Below are 15520 nucleotides of genomic sequence, written 5' to 3'. Positions count from 1 at the left end.
GGTTGTGAAACAAGTAATTATCCACAGAACGCGCCGTTCAACTTCATAATTGCAAGTCGCACATTCAAGACTGACACAATAATATTTTCCAAATAATAATTGCGTCTTAATTTGACAGTGACAAACGGCTTCTGGGCACCGAATGACGAGAAGATGTTAGCAAGAGCGCAAAGTTTTTGGAAGCATCTACATAATAACTCTGAAAAATCTCAAATTACCTGGAAGAACAGCCACAGATTGTCAGCTGTTGCTGCCATTCTTTTTCCTTTGATAGTCTTTTTTTCTTTGACAGTCGTTTTTAGCGCTTGCTACTGGTCAACAAGTGCAGATGATTTACATGTCTCGTTTGGTAGATATCCACGCACACGAGTGAATATTCGGTATTTTTCTTTCGCGCAAGCGACCATGTAACAGTACACATCTGGCGTGCCAGATTACATATTTGCATTTATATTGACATCTGCAACTAAGAAACCGCCGAAGATGTGACTAATGCAATCCGCTGAAGAAGTATGCCAGTTGTTAGTTCACTAACGCGTACCAAATTGCCAACTCAAAATTGCGTGTTCTTACATACGAGTCAGAAAAGTACCGCCTCCTGCGCTCAGAAAGAAGCTTTCGGTGACAGCCTACGTTGCTGAAAGCACGAAACATCGATCGTCGCCGCTCCTGGTGTGGGCACCACACATGCTGATAAATGGTCGATTTAGGCTCAGGGATGTCTAAACTGTACATTACAGTCATTCTTACACTTTAGAATTGTGCCTACATAAAGTAAAAAGCGCCGGCTGAACATGGCACGAATGATCTCGCGGCAAATCAACTCGCTGACTTCCTCCAGCAGTCAGCAGCAGTGGTGTGTGACTCGCGTGCCACCCTCCTCACACTAGCCCGCGAAGAGCGCGGCGCCCCCGTTGCGCAATGACTCGTGCGGAAGTTTGCAGTGATCGTGCGGAATGAGTGTGATGTTTTCCAGTGGGTGCCGTCTCATGCGGGACTACTCGGAAAGGAGACAGCGGACGTGCTCGCCAAGGAGGCTCACCACCCCAGCACACCCGTCTCAGCGTTCTTCCGCGCGGGCAATGTTGCGCACCTTCGTATTGCGTGCCATGTGCGCGTTTTACACCCGGACACACGTGTGGCTACAGGAAACCCCCAACGACCACTGCCGAGGACCGGTATCAGCAGGCTTGTCCTGGCCTTCCTGCTTCGGCTTCGCACCAAATAATCCCGCACCACTGCGAGGCGAATTCACTTCACCAACAGTGGGAGCCCTCCGTGCGCCGAATTTCCGGCAGAGGAGATGACCGAGCACATCCTGCTTCAGTGCCCCGGCTACACTGAACAACGCCGGCAGCTCTTCGACGCCTACGGTCGTCTGGGACTGCCACACGTGAGCCTCGACCACCTCGGGTTTCCCCAGGCCCACCGCTCGGGGCTCATGCGGGCTCTACTTGAGTTCTTCGGCGACGCCAACCTTATCGCGTGCCTCTAGCGAGGCTCGCATCCACGTGTCTGTGTTTGTTTAGCTCTGTCGCACCGCTCAACCCCTCTGACGCTCGTCACGTGGTGCTCCCGTTCCCCTCCCCATGCCGGCTCACCTGACTGCTTTCTCTTTCCAGGCGGCAGCGCGGGCCGCGTGCGAGACAGTCGACTGCTGCGCCCTTGCTCCTCCTATACTTTCCTCCTCAACTTTACCTTTTCTCTCCCATCCTCCGCGCGGAGCAGTTGCGGTGCCTTCGTGTTGAAAGACAATAACAGCTCCGCGCTTTTCTCTTCACTTTTCCCTTTCAAGAACCTCTACCAAAGTGCCAGCAGCAGGTACACCGACGCGGGCGGCATGATAGGCCTCGCTGGGACGGGGCACTGGGTAAGGCTTATTCGAAGCAGCTGAGTTGCGATGCTTGAAGTTTCTGCATTTGAGCTTCGAAATTATCGTGTTACCTAAACTGTACCTGAAGTAAGCGGACGGTCAATCAATGCCAGATATGCATTTACGGAGTGGCGGTGGTGACCGACAGCCATTTTTCTGGCCTCCGCTGGCAGTAAACAGCGGGCGTGCCAGTGTACAGATATATGCAGTTATATCAATACCGACAATTAAAAAAACACCCACAGAAATACCAATGGAATCTGCTGAAAACGTGTGCCAGGGAGTCAGTTCACGAAGGCGTACTAAATTACCATCTGAAAATAGCGTGTTGTTACATATCAGTCGGAGAAGTACCGGCTAAGTGCAGCCGGCAGCTTTCGGTGACAGCCTGCGTAGCATAAAGCGCGACGTTCGATCATCAGTGCTCCTTGTGCGAACATCGACACAAGACAAAAGAGTTAATTTAGGTTCATGGATGTCTAAACAATACTTTACAGTTACTCTCACACTTTAAAGTTGTGTGTACACGAAGCAAGAAGCGCCGGTAACATATATACATACGCGGCTGGCATGACAGGTTCAATTCTCGCAGGGCCGGGCACTTGGTAAGACTGCTTACCTATGCTCGGTATCTGTTAAAAAAATTACGTATGCTAGGCATCTTTTAGGGTAGCATCTCTCCCTGCCGTCAAATCAAGCATTTTACATTCAACGACACCGAAACAAACTACGGCACACGCTACAATAACATGCACGCTGCAGCTGCTCTGGTAGAAATAGTGCGTGGCGCAGTATTCACCAGCGCTTGCCAGTGAAAATTCCAGCGCTTCCAGTGCTTCGAAGTGCGCACCGGCATCACAGCGGTTGAACCAGCGCCCATACCAGTGCGACACAGCTTTTTCACAGTGCGCCCAGCGAAGGGCCAGTGATTACAAGCGTGTACCAGTGCCAGAAAACGTACTGACATCATGCTGTTTTTGCAATAGGGAGACCTTTGCGTACCTATTTATGGTCACACTGTTAGTCCGCTCATTCACACAAGTGCTGACTATTCCGTCATTTGTGAGTGCCTAGCCACCGAGCTAAAAAAGTGAAGACTGCGTGGCATGGGGCGCAGATGCGCAAAGCTGGTGGTCACCTAATCACATCAATCAGAAGTTGTAGCACGAGAGTCACAATACACGACCACACATACCCGGTCACGTTTATATTATTTCAGCAGTGCTCTTCAGATGCATTACTCGGCATTGATTTTCTAAACAAGGACGGTGCCATCATCCATCTCAAGTCGCAGTCGATTACGCTTTCAAGAGACCGAGCAGTAAACTGAAACCGCAATGCTGAGTTTGCCGCACGCTTGAGCGTGCTCGAAGAGCATGTTCTCCTCAAGCCTTACTCAACAATGGTCTTCACCCTCGGCAGTGATGCGCTAAAAAATGCATGGTATTGTTGAAGGAAGCCCTGAGTAACTGCTTGACCGAGACATCTGCGTCGCAAGAGACGTCTGCAGTTGACGTCTCTTGAGACACCAGCGGGCCAGTTAAAAAACTGGCCCGCTCAAGTACTGCTCGCAAACTTCACTGCAGAAACAAGGCACCTCAATAAAGGCATGACGGTTGCTTTTATCGAACATTTTGCTGAAACCAGCAAGCCACTCAGCATGACAGACTCGTAATCAGAACACGTGACCGAAGTACCAGAACCGAAACCTACCTTTAACATCAACCACGATCTGCCAGCGCATAGACAACAAATTTTAATTAACTTTCTGCGGCAGCACAACAAGTGCTTTTCGTCATCGTCGAAAATGAGACAAACGACAATAGCAAAGCACCACATCTTCACAAACGAATCTGTGCAGCCCCTTCGCCGAAGCCCTTATCGAGTGGCGATGAAACAGCGTGAGGCCATCAGGAAGAGGGTTGACGATATGCTACGTAATGGCATCATTCAGCCGTCGCACAGCCCCTGCGCATCGCCTGTCGTGTTTGTCAGGAATAAGGATGGGACGTTGCTATTCTTCGTGGACTAATGTTGGTTGAGCCATGTCACAGAAAAAGACTTCTACCCCCTACCACGCATTGACGGCACCTTAAACTGGCTAAGCAATGCCAAATACTTCGCTTCAATGGACCAAAATGCGGTTATTGGCAGATAGAGATCGACCAGCGGGATAGGGAAAAGGTCGATTTTATTGCACCGCCTGGCATCCATGAGTTCAAAGTGATGCCATTTGGACTTTCAAAGCGTCGTCTACGTTCCAGAGGGTTATGGACACGGTCCTCGTTTGGCCTGAAGGGGCAAATATGCTTCTTTTATTTGGACGACGTCGTTGTCTTCGCGGCAAATTTTGAGGAACACCTGAGCAGGCTCAGAGTTGCACTCAAAGCAATTGAACCTTCAGGGTTGACTCTCAGACCAGACAAATGTTAGTTTGGCTATTAAGAGTAACTGCTTCTCGGCCATGTCAGCAAAGACGGAGTGCACCTGGACACACAGAGAACTTCGGTCATTACGGCTTCCCGCGGCCAAAGGATAAGAAAGCTTTCAGCCGCTTTTCAGGATTAGGCGTCTTGTATGGGCATTTTGTACCTAATTTTTCCCAAATTTCTGAGCCGCTCACATGACCCACAGAATCAGACGTCCAGTTCGTGTGGGAAAGTCTACAAGCCAATCCAATTGCAGAGCTTCAGTGCGGCTTTCAGTCGCCATAGTAAACGTACACTTCGACGAAAATGGGGAGATGGCGATCCAAACTGACGCAAGCAGCGTAGGCTCCGCCATGATGCTGCTGCTAAGAAAAAATTCCCTCGAAAATGTCAACGCCTATGCGAGTCGATTTCCTCTGAAAGCGGAGGCGAGTTATTGGACAACAAAAAAGGAATACCTCGCCATTATCTAGACAGCAGCCAGTTTCCACCCTTATCGATACAGATGGCCGTTCAAGGCGGTAACTCAAAACCATGCACTCTGCTGGCTTGCGAACTTGAAATACCTGTCAGGTCGCCTAGCGTGCTAGAGCTTGAGACATCAAGACTTTGTGGTCAAGGTCGTTTATAAGTCCGGACGCAAGCACTCGGAGGCCGACTGCCTTTCCCGCGCACCCATCAACGCTGCTGTGCAAGATGTAGAAGACGAGTCCTTTCTCGGAGCGATCCGTGTTGCACATTTTGTCGAACAACAGTTTTCCCCAAACAGGGCAAGTTTGTCGTTTTTATAGAACTTCACACAAAAATTATGCACGCTTGCCACAATGAACCAGCATCAAGTCACCTCAGGTTCACCTGCACTCTGGCAAGAATTCAAAAGAAATACTACTGGCCTAGTTTCATAGCCGACATGGAACTCTATGTAAAAACGTTTTGAGACTGTCAACGACGCAAGAAGCCCTCCAGAAACCTGCCGGTTGTTAAAAGGCGATTGAACCACCCTCGAGGCATTTTCAGCAGATTGGAATAGACCTTCTCGGACTGTTTCCGACGTCCGCTGGTGGCACAACACGAATCGCCGTGGCAACCGATTACCTGACTCATTTCGCCGAAAGAAGGTCTCTCCCCAAGAGCAGCGCCGCAGAGGTCACTGAGTTCTTCGTTGAAAACGCTGTACTGTGACCCTGGGCATCAAGGTGCTTATCACTAACAGAAAGATGGCGTTAACGGCGGACCTTACGCAAGCAATCCTGCACTACAGCCACACAAGTCACCACGGGACAACGGCTTACCATCCTCAGACGAACGGTCTCACTGATCGTCTGAATAAAAACAATCCCGATAGGCTGTCTATGTATGTAGATATTGAGCACTAGCACTGGGAGGCAGTTTTACCCTAGGTGACTTCTGCATACAATACTGCAGAGCAGGAAACGACACAGATGACGCCATTTAAATTTCTCTATGGGATAAAACCTGTGACAACGCTCGATGCCGTGCTCCCGAACTCGACTGACGAAGAGAACTTCGACGTCTCTGTCTACCTGCAGCGAGCAGAAGAGGCTCGGCAATTAGCCCGTATACGCATTCAAGGTCAGCAAAAAGCCGACGCGCGCACTACAATTGTGCCGCAGCAACCAACAGTATAACTTGGTGACCGCGCCTGGTTATGGACTTCCATTCGGAAATGAGGACTCAGTGAAAAACTGCTGAATCGCTACTTCGAACCATACAAGATTTTACGATGACTTGGCTATTGGATTGTGAGGCTGTCTTTGATCACTTCACATCATCAAAGCGACATCGCCTGCGCTCTGAAGTGGTCCATGTCGTCCTTTTAAAACCTTATCATGAGCGTTGATACTGACACACTGGTGCGCGACTTCTATATTTCTTGTTCTTGTTAAACTTCGCACAACTTTGTTGTGCAATTACGTGTTTCATCTTAGCTCAGGCACAGAGACGATGTCTACTAAAAACGGGGCGATGCCACGTGATGTCTGCAGTTGGTCACTGCAGACGTGCTATCATTTCTTGCATCTGTTCTTTTCAATGCACGAATATAACTCTGCTAACTTGGTTTTTTGATACTATTGCCTGTTTTTCTGTATAATCTTTTGTATCGATAAGGGGCAAATTTTTTATGTTTCGTTTAAAAAGAGCGTGAAGCACGAAGCGGCGGTATCCCTGTCAAGCTCACGAACAATGACATTGTCGACCTTACCGCAAGGAATTTGGAGCACCTGTCCGACAAAGTAAAGCGGCTGCCTCCCGGAATGTCTTCTGGTTTCTGGTGTGCTAGCCGCAAGCGTGCGTGAAAATGTCAACAAAATATCGAAAACATTGATCTGGTGCATCACAAATCCTTATTTCTTTGAACGATCACCTACTTTATTCTCACCTCTGTAAAATATCGTCATCTGATCATGTTGCTCTGCATCAAGAACTCCAAGTACTCGCACTTCGCATCTGCAAATAATAAACGCACCAGTTCAGTAGAATGTAGGCAGTTGAAACACAAATACTCACCTACGTCGTTCGAGCACCACACATCTGTTTATAGAAATGGACAATGGTGCAGAAGCCTCAATTTGATCGACTTCGCATCTGATATAGCCTCTGCGAGTTGATTTGTACGTCCATATTGGCTGACTCTGGTAGAGGAACTGAAATATAAACATAAATTTCTAAACGTTCTTGTAAATGTTTAGTTTTCATTAACTTGAGGCCATGTCAGACTGGTAGAAACTCTTCTCATGTCCAGCCGTGGCCACGTCTTTGTAGAGCGCGTGAGGTGGCGGGTTTAGCTCTGCGGGGCGAATTATGGAGGCAGTTTTGGGCTCTGATGTGGTCAGCGTGACAGCTAGGCCACACATGCTTCTGATACAGCACTTCAGAGCCCGAAACTGCTTCGAGGTTTTGCCCCGCAAAGCGAAAAACGGCTCCTTGCGTGCTCTACAGAGAAGCGGCCACGGCTGTACACGTCGACGACCCCGATATCCTAAGAAAAGCGGAACTGCTAATACAATATTTATAAATTACTTAGTTTTAACGCTGCGTTGCCACCTTAATATTATGAAAGACGCCGTAGAGCTCCGGAAATTTCGACCAGCTGGTGTTCTTTAACGTGCACCTATATACAGGCACACTGGCCTTAAGAAGTGGTGCCTCCATCGAAAATGCGACTGCAGCGGCCAGAATTTGCTCCCGAGCCATGCGGGTCCGAAGCCCGTTGCCTCGACAACTAGGCCCTCCGGCGGGTTCTAAAAGGGTACTACAACTGTTGTTTTCAGTGTTACGCATGTCTTGGAACGCGTGGCCTTTTATTGATTTGCATATATAAGTGCACCACCGCCAATCTAACTTCCGAATACTACACACACACTGACGTATGCGCTTATCAACTAGAACTGGAAATATATAGTATGAACATTTCAACGCAATTTGAGGATTTATTTTTGCTAATACTGCTACGTGGCGCCACGAATGAGCTCGATAGAGAAGAAGACGATGTCTGAGTTCTCGTGCAGACCGGGTTCCTCTGTTAAATTTTTATCTCAGCAAATCAGGATTTTCATTAACTAACCTATGTGTAGTTTGCAATGAACCGGAAACAATAGATCACGTTCTTCTCATACGCCGCCTTTTCGCCTCACTGCGCCGAATAATTCTTGAAAGACCGATTGGTATGCTCGGATTGCCAGTCAATACATCCACGCTATTATCGTTTGGAGCCAGTCAGTTGGGTGTGGGCCGCGTTGCTATTCTGTCAGCGCTACATAAATTCATTCAGGCAACCGGAAGGATACGCTGCTAGTGGTACTGCCAGATATGTCCAATTTTTTCTCCCCTTCCTCATTCTTGTTAATTTGTTTTATATATTCTGGTTTATCGCATTCTTCAGCAATTTTTCACGTTTTTTCTAAGGAACAATATTATTGTTCCTATCTACTTTCTCTTTATTTTTTTAGCAAGCGTTGTAAAAAATGATCTATTATGAGGTACAGTGTGGCCAATCCCCCATGTGGGTATGAGCCAAGATCTCCTAGGAGACAAGACAAGACAAGACAATACCGGGTTCCGTCTTGTTTGCATGGCTGTTTAGCCGTAGTAAACATATTTATCAGACGCCTTTTGCCCATAACATTTTGCTGGAGAGTTCGAGCACTCCCAGAATCAACATCCACGAAGATTCTACGCATCGGACGCTCATTGGCGGCTTCTGCAAAAGCTGATCATGGCGAGAACGAGGATTCGTCGGAAACTTCCCCAAGCGTGCCTCGTCCAACCACACAGCGTCCGACAGTGTCGCATCCATTCGTCACGAACCGCACTGTTGTTCTGATTCAACCACAGGACCCTGGCACTATTTCCGCCAACGACAACAAGGATGTCGAAAGAATGGCCTCAGCTATTCGAATGGGTGAGCGCACTGTACAACTGGGACTTGATGGCCAATAATCTTTTTTACCTTGAAGTCGCAACGACAGTTTGGTTTTCCAATCACTAGGAAGAAATAACGAGTTGGGACATTTACAAACGCAAACTGATCTACCTCTTTGGCAAGCCCATCGGGCGTCGTCGTTCGGCGCAGAAAGAACTCGCGTGCTGACTGCAGTCATGCACCGAGTAATACATGACATACAATCAGGATGTGCTTGCCCTCTGCCGCACAGTTGATGACCAGATGCCACAATTTGAAACGTTCATGCACATCCTCAAAAGAATCGCGGATGATGCGTTCACTCTCCTCATGTTTCGTAACTCTTCGACAGTGGGCGACGTCCTTAATCAATACCGACGCTTTGAAGAAGAGAAATTTTGTCGTATTACTGCCCAACTTTCACGACTTCTCAACACGCTGTCACCTGCGAAGATGCCCGTGTTCTCCAGTCGCTGCTACTTTCGACAAAATTGTGCGCATCATCTGCCATGAAATCAAGGTCGCGTCTCCTATTGCTGATCATGGCCATGTGAATGACGATTCTCGTGTAATGAATTCTTTAATTGAGACCGACGTGCGCCAGGAAATAGCCAGCGCCAGACTACAGACGCTCTGCCCAGCTAACAGATCCAACCAACTAACCAGTGTGCCTGATAGGTCCCGCGGCCCGTGCAACCTTCCACGTTACCGGAACTTGGCTGAATGGCGAACGTCTGATGACAGACCGATATGATTCTGCTGCGGACTAGTCGGCCACATTTCACCTGAGTGCCGTCATTCGTGGAATTGGCAGCCATGGTGGCAGTGCGCCAACACCCGGCGCCCACCTAATGGTTTCCACGTGCCAATACACGTTCACCACGGCAACAGTTGCTATTCATGCCCGCTCTACTAAACCGTTAGCCGTGACGCCTGACCTGCTCACCTAACCGTCGGCACTCTCCCACTCCTTCCAACCACGCCAGTCCTCGGAAAACTAATGGCCGCAGCTCCTAGAGATGAGCCTGCCTTAAAGACCCGACCCGAAAATACTTTGCACGAGCTACCCGTACACAAAGGCTTGATCAACGCAAAGGTAGACGGCAAACCTGCAAAATCACTCCTTGGCACTGGCGCTTACATATGAGCAATGAACTCCAGCCTTCGTGCTCAGCTGAAGAAAGTGCTCACACCTGCTCCTATTAGTGTAGTCAGGGTAGCCGAAGGAGTGACATGAGTTGTCACTGGCATGTGTGCCACCCGCGTCAGTGTGTGTGGATGTCATACTTCTGTTTTATGTCCTGGACCACTGCCTACATGAAATTATTCTGGGATTAGATTATCTATGTGAGCATTCCCCCCGAATTGACAGTTCTGCTGGTGTTGAGCTCGCTTTACCACACGCCGTTGACCCTCCTGCTCCTGCACCGCCAAGGGTATGCTTCGTTGACTACATTCGCCTGTTCTGTCGAGCTTTGACGTATATGGACGTCTCTTCCGATCAGCGTGTGGCCGACGGAGATTATCCCGTGCCACCTAACACTACCGTCCTCTGTTCGCTCAATGTATTGTTCCAGCACATGATTATCACTATAAAAGACAACGTGGCACGTGTTCCTATTGTAAACTTAGGGCTTTGCCTACAAGTACTGCCCCGAGGAATATGCCTTGCAGACTTGCCCTGGCCGGCGACTACCACACTTTCGCCTTAACACAGAGTACACCGTCACCTGCTAGTTTTGAGTTAGACGCTCCACAACATGATATAATGAAAATGATCGCCTCTGATCTCCCTGTCGAGAATGTGCACGTAGTTAGTGGCCTTTTTGCGTCGTATAAAGACATCTTTGGTCTCCACGGTGGACCAGTTGGCGAAACGACCGTTGTAAAGCGTTGGAGTGACCCCAGAGATGCAAATCCAGCACATCGGCGGCTCTATCGAATACCCTACACAGAGCACCACGTTATTCAGAAAGAAGCCGACAGGATGCTTGCTCGGAACATCAGTGAGCCTTCTTCAAGCCCTTGAGCTTCGCCTGTTGTCCTCTTCAGTAAAAAGGTAACAGCTTGCGCTTCTGTGTCGACTACCGGAATCTTCACAACGTAGCAAAAGAAGACGTGTATCCCCTTCCAAGGATAGGCGACGTCCATGAATGCCTTAGTGGAGCAGATTAATTTTCCTCCATCGACTTCCGTTCCGGCTGCTGGCAGATGCAGTTGATGACGTGAACCGTGAAAAGCAGCGTTTATAACTCCCGACAGACTCTCTCAGTGTAAAGTAAAGCTGTTCGGGTTATGCATTGCCCCAGCTACATTCAAACGGCTTATGAACGCTCTCCTTCATGATTTTCATTAGTCAGTCAGTTTTTTTTTACTTTGATGACCTCATTGTCATCTCGTCGACTTTCTAAATTCACCTCGAGCGCCACCCAACCATTCTTTTTGTTCTCGGCAAGGCAGGACTATAGCTAAATTCCTCGAAAGGTCACTTAAGCCGCTGCTAATTTACTGCATTCGGTCACATTCTTGACTCTTCTTGTGTTCGTCCGGCCCTGAGAAAATCCGCGCAGTCAAATATTTTCCTCTGCCAACCTCTACGAACGACATTCGAAGCTTTCTGGCCCTCTTCTCCCTTTTTCGTCATTTTGTGGGTTCTCGCGTTCTAACTATCGTCATGTCATACAAAATAGCCCAAGCTGCCACACCCATCTCACCGACATTGCGTGCCCACTCACAGAACTACTCAAGAAAGATGTGACATTTGTGTGTAACAAAATTACAAAATCACCGAACGCGGATACCATGCGTTCGTATAGGCAGTGGGTAAATTTCGGCCAGATTTGTATGAACGTGCATTCAGAGTTGTCCCAGATCATCACGCCTTATGCTGGCTGTCGTCCTTAAATGATTCTAGTGGGCGTCTCGGCCGGTGTGCTCTACGGCTACAATAATAATCCTGCACAGTTGTATCCAAATAGCGCCACCACCATGAAGATGCCAACTGCTAGTCGCGTCATCCAGTCGACCCACCGGACGTTCCTGAGAGCGGCGAGTCTACTTGCGTGTTGGCATTTCTGCCTTCGGCAAACGTCGTGATCCTCACTTGAGAGATCGCATCCTTCGACTGAATGGTTCCACAACTTCTCCGTCTCACCGTATGTTTGCTGCTTCAAAACAGCGTATTACATCGCTATGGCATGCATCCTGACGGACCTGAGCTGCTACTAGTCGCACCCACACATATGCGTCTGACTGTCTTCGCGCAGTTTCATGGTATCCAATGGCTTGTCATTTAGTGGTCAGAAGAACTTAAGACCGCGTTCGACGTTGGTACTTTTGGCCTGGTATGTACCGATCCCTCCACCGTTACGTCCCTTCTTGTAAATCCTGTCAGCACCGCAAAAAGCCAGCAGCCGTTCTAGCGGGACGCCTTGAGCCTATTTAGGTACCATCAGAACCATTTTATGGGGTAAGCCTCAACCTACGTTGACCTTCCTCTTTATCGATCAGTGGGAGCGAGTGTATAGCAGTCGCTGTGAACTACACCACTCGGTATGCCATCGCGCGGGCCCTTCCAACCAGTTGTGTAGCCGACATCGCCGACTTTCTCCTATATGGGGTCTTACTACATCACAATGCCCATTGAGAACTCCTTACCAATTGGGGCAGCTACTTTCTATTCAAGGTTATACAAAGTATACTGCATTCTTGCGCTATGAAGTACAAGTTCACAAATGCCTATCACCCTCGATGCAACGGGCTCACAGAACAGCTAATTCAAACTATCACAGAAAAGCTCGCTTTGTACGTTTCCTCCGACAATCGTGACTGGGACGCTGGCCTCCCATTTGTGGCATTTGCCTATAGGATGTCCTGGTATGATGCTGCAGGTTTCTTGCCTTTTTCTCATGCACAGACGAGTATCCACGCTACCTTACGAAATGCTCCTTCCTACCATTACTCACACACCACACTGCTACCACGATGTTATTTCTGAAGTTCTACAGGCACGTAAAATTGCTCGCCTGCGTCTCAGTGATTCGCGAGAAGGCCAATCACTACTCTACAATGCCCGCCACCGTGGTGTCAACCTTCATTGTGATGATGTTTGATATTTTGTGGCGCAAGGGCCATTTCATGGTCAAAGAGCGCTAGTTCATCTTACTGGAGATATGGACAATGATCGTGATAAGCGCCTGTATAAGAGCCATAAAATGCCTCGCGCTAAAACGGGTGGAAACACAGAAGTTTTAAAATAAAGGCCCTGCCATGAAAGGTGTGCGGCATTAATGAATAAAAAAGTTTGTGATATTATAAACGATGGTGGACATGTAAAACATTAGCACAAGTGCCTCAATCCTTCACACCTTTGCGTCCAAGGACCGTGAGGCAAGCGCTTTGTTGAGTGTAGCCACCACAGCGGAGACCTCTCTGGAGAGGTCGTGCTACAGAATGCCCGGGTATATGATATGAAAAGTGCAAACTTTTTTCTACAAAGCTAACTACAATTTATGTGTAAAAAGTATTTTCCTGCCGACAAACATTGCAGGATGAAGTGGTATCTATTGTCGATAGGATAATGAAAATGTCTTCTCGGCACTTCTTATTCTTTACACTGAATTAAAATGTGAAGTATGGTGAGTGCCTCTCCACATCGATCGCACCCAAGGTGGATCGCCCCCAGACAAAAGTTATGAATGTGATTTGTGTGCATGTCCTGTTCTTAACCTTGTAAGGGTTACTTCTGTGTGACGTGATATTGATACTGGTGGCCAATGGTTAAGTTGCGGCTTGATGACATGCAATTTATTACATGTGCGTGTGTCTCATGTCCTCTGCCAATGACCCTTGAGCTTTCCTTTTAGAAAAGGTTTCAAGTCAAGTGCAGTAACTGGTATCAATGCATTGGAAGCGGTTGTGTTGGCGGATCCAGATAACTGGTCCACAAGAACTTTCCCCTTAATTTCATGGTGTCCTGGCACCCAGCAGACTACAGCATGCTGCTTAGATGAGTAGACTGTTCATAAGAGCGAATAAAGCGAGACAAGGACATGGTTTTTGTGCTTCTTAAGAGTTTTCAGAGCTTTTGCTACGGTTAGGGAATCTGTATTTGTTATTGTCTTGTGTAGTTTTATTTGTTTATAGTGTATAACGGCCGCAAGTATCGTATAACCTTCGCCGCTGAAGATGCTTAAATCAAAGTGCAAAACACTAGCTTCCGAAAAGGATAGGCCGACGGCTGCGTACGAGACAGAAGTGTCGGACTTGGAAGCACTCGTAAAGAACTCGGGGCATGTGTATTTCTGTTGTAGTTCTAGAAAGATGCCTGAATATGTGCAATTGGTACATGCTTCGCATCCTGCAAGAAAGACACGTCGATATTTATTGCCTGCCATGGCCACGGTGGCAGGCATACTGCGGGAGCCGTCAAACAGTGTTGAAGTGGCACACTGGTTTTCTTCGCTAGGCCCCTCACACGGAGTGAGTAGGGCTGTCTCATAGAAGGCCGTTTCTAAAACAGAGCAAGCCTTGACATGTCAATAATTGTGGAATGTAACACGTAATCCTTGTCTGAATTTACATTAAGATAATATATAAAATACATGTAACATCTATGTAGCTGGAACGACCATTCATTCGATTCCACGTACAGGCTTTCAACGGGGCTAGTGGGAAAAGCACCCGTAGAGAGACGGATGCTTAGATGATGAACAGGGTCAAGCTCCTTAAGGGCATTAGGTGGCACAGACTGATGAGATATTGCCCCATAGTGTACGCCGGTACGTATGAGGCTTTTATACAAATTCATTAAACACTTCTTGTCACTTCCCCAAGTAGTGCATGAGAGCACCTTTAGAACGTTCATAGCTTTTATGCACTTGTTTTTTAAGTACTTGATGTGTGGTATGTTGGCTAGCTTGGTGTCCAAGGTTAGGCCTAAGAATTTGTGTTCGGTAATAAAGGAAATGCGTTTCCAAGGCAGTCGAGTATCGGCTTCGGAATGAATGCCTCTTTTTTCTGGAGAACATGACACACGTTCTTTTCTGTACTTTCAGTTGGAATCCGTTTTCTTCTGCCCAATTGGAGACTTTGTTCAAACCAAGCTGAACCTGCCGCTCACACATGGCCAGAATACAACACTTAAAACCAAGCTGGACGTCGTTAACATGTGAACAATAAAACATATTGCGAGGAATGGACAAGCGCAAAGAATTCAATTTAATAATAAAAAGTGTGCAACTAAGTACAGCACTTTGCGGCACGCTTGTTTCTTGGACAAATGTTTGAGAAAGAACACTGCCCACTCGAACGCGGAATGTCCGATTTGACAAGTAACTTTCGATTATAGCAAACATTCTGCCAAGGTGGGACAGGCCTTTAAATATTACAAAGCGCCATGTTGTATCATAAGCCTTTTCGATGTCGAGGAACACAGAAATGAAGTACTGTTTGTGGACCAAAGCACCTCAGATCTGTGCCTCGTTATGAACAAGGTGGTCAGTGGTGGGCCTACCTTCTCGAAACCCGCACAGGAATTGTCGAGCGAATTGTTTCTTTCAAGGTAATAAACAAGTCGGCAGTTTAAGATCTTTTCTAGAAGTTTGAACAAGCAGCTTGTAAGCGCAATAGGCCTATATCTGGAAACTGAAGAAGGGTCTTTGCCTTGTTTCAAAATGGGAATAACAATAGCCTCTTTCCAGGAAGTAGGAATAGCGCCAGAGAACCAGATAGCATTGTACAAAGTAAGGTTTTTGTGCGTTTTGGTGGGTTTTTATCATTTCGTAAACCACACGT

General features: G+C 47.7%; 1 protein-coding gene across 3 annotated transcripts in view; it reads right to left on the bottom strand.

Moving 5' to 3' along the window:
* The window catches only part of LOC142771397 (uncharacterized), a 78886-nt gene that overhangs the window by 44060 nt on the left and 19306 nt on the right, over positions 1-15520 (bottom strand). For 2 of the 3 annotated variants that reach the window (XM_075872877.1, XM_075872876.1), the window contains exons 2-3: positions 6832-6968; positions 6704-6771 (exon numbers count right to left, since the gene is read on the bottom strand). In XM_075872877.1, the coding sequence (XP_075728992.1) occupies positions 6704-6771; positions 6832-6968 (205 nt within the window). Of the gene's footprint in view, positions 1-6692; positions 6772-6831; positions 6969-15520 lie in introns of all 3 variants that reach the window. The other variant, XM_075872878.1, reaches the window with a different exon arrangement.

This window comes from Rhipicephalus microplus, chromosome 9, assembly GCF_043290135.1.
Source record: "Rhipicephalus microplus isolate Deutch F79 chromosome 9, USDA_Rmic, whole genome shotgun sequence".
Taxonomy (NCBI): Eukaryota; Metazoa; Arthropoda; class Arachnida; order Ixodida; family Ixodidae; genus Rhipicephalus; species Rhipicephalus microplus.
Note: the sequence above shows the minus strand (reverse complement) of the source record. Positions and strands in the feature narration are given on the sequence as shown.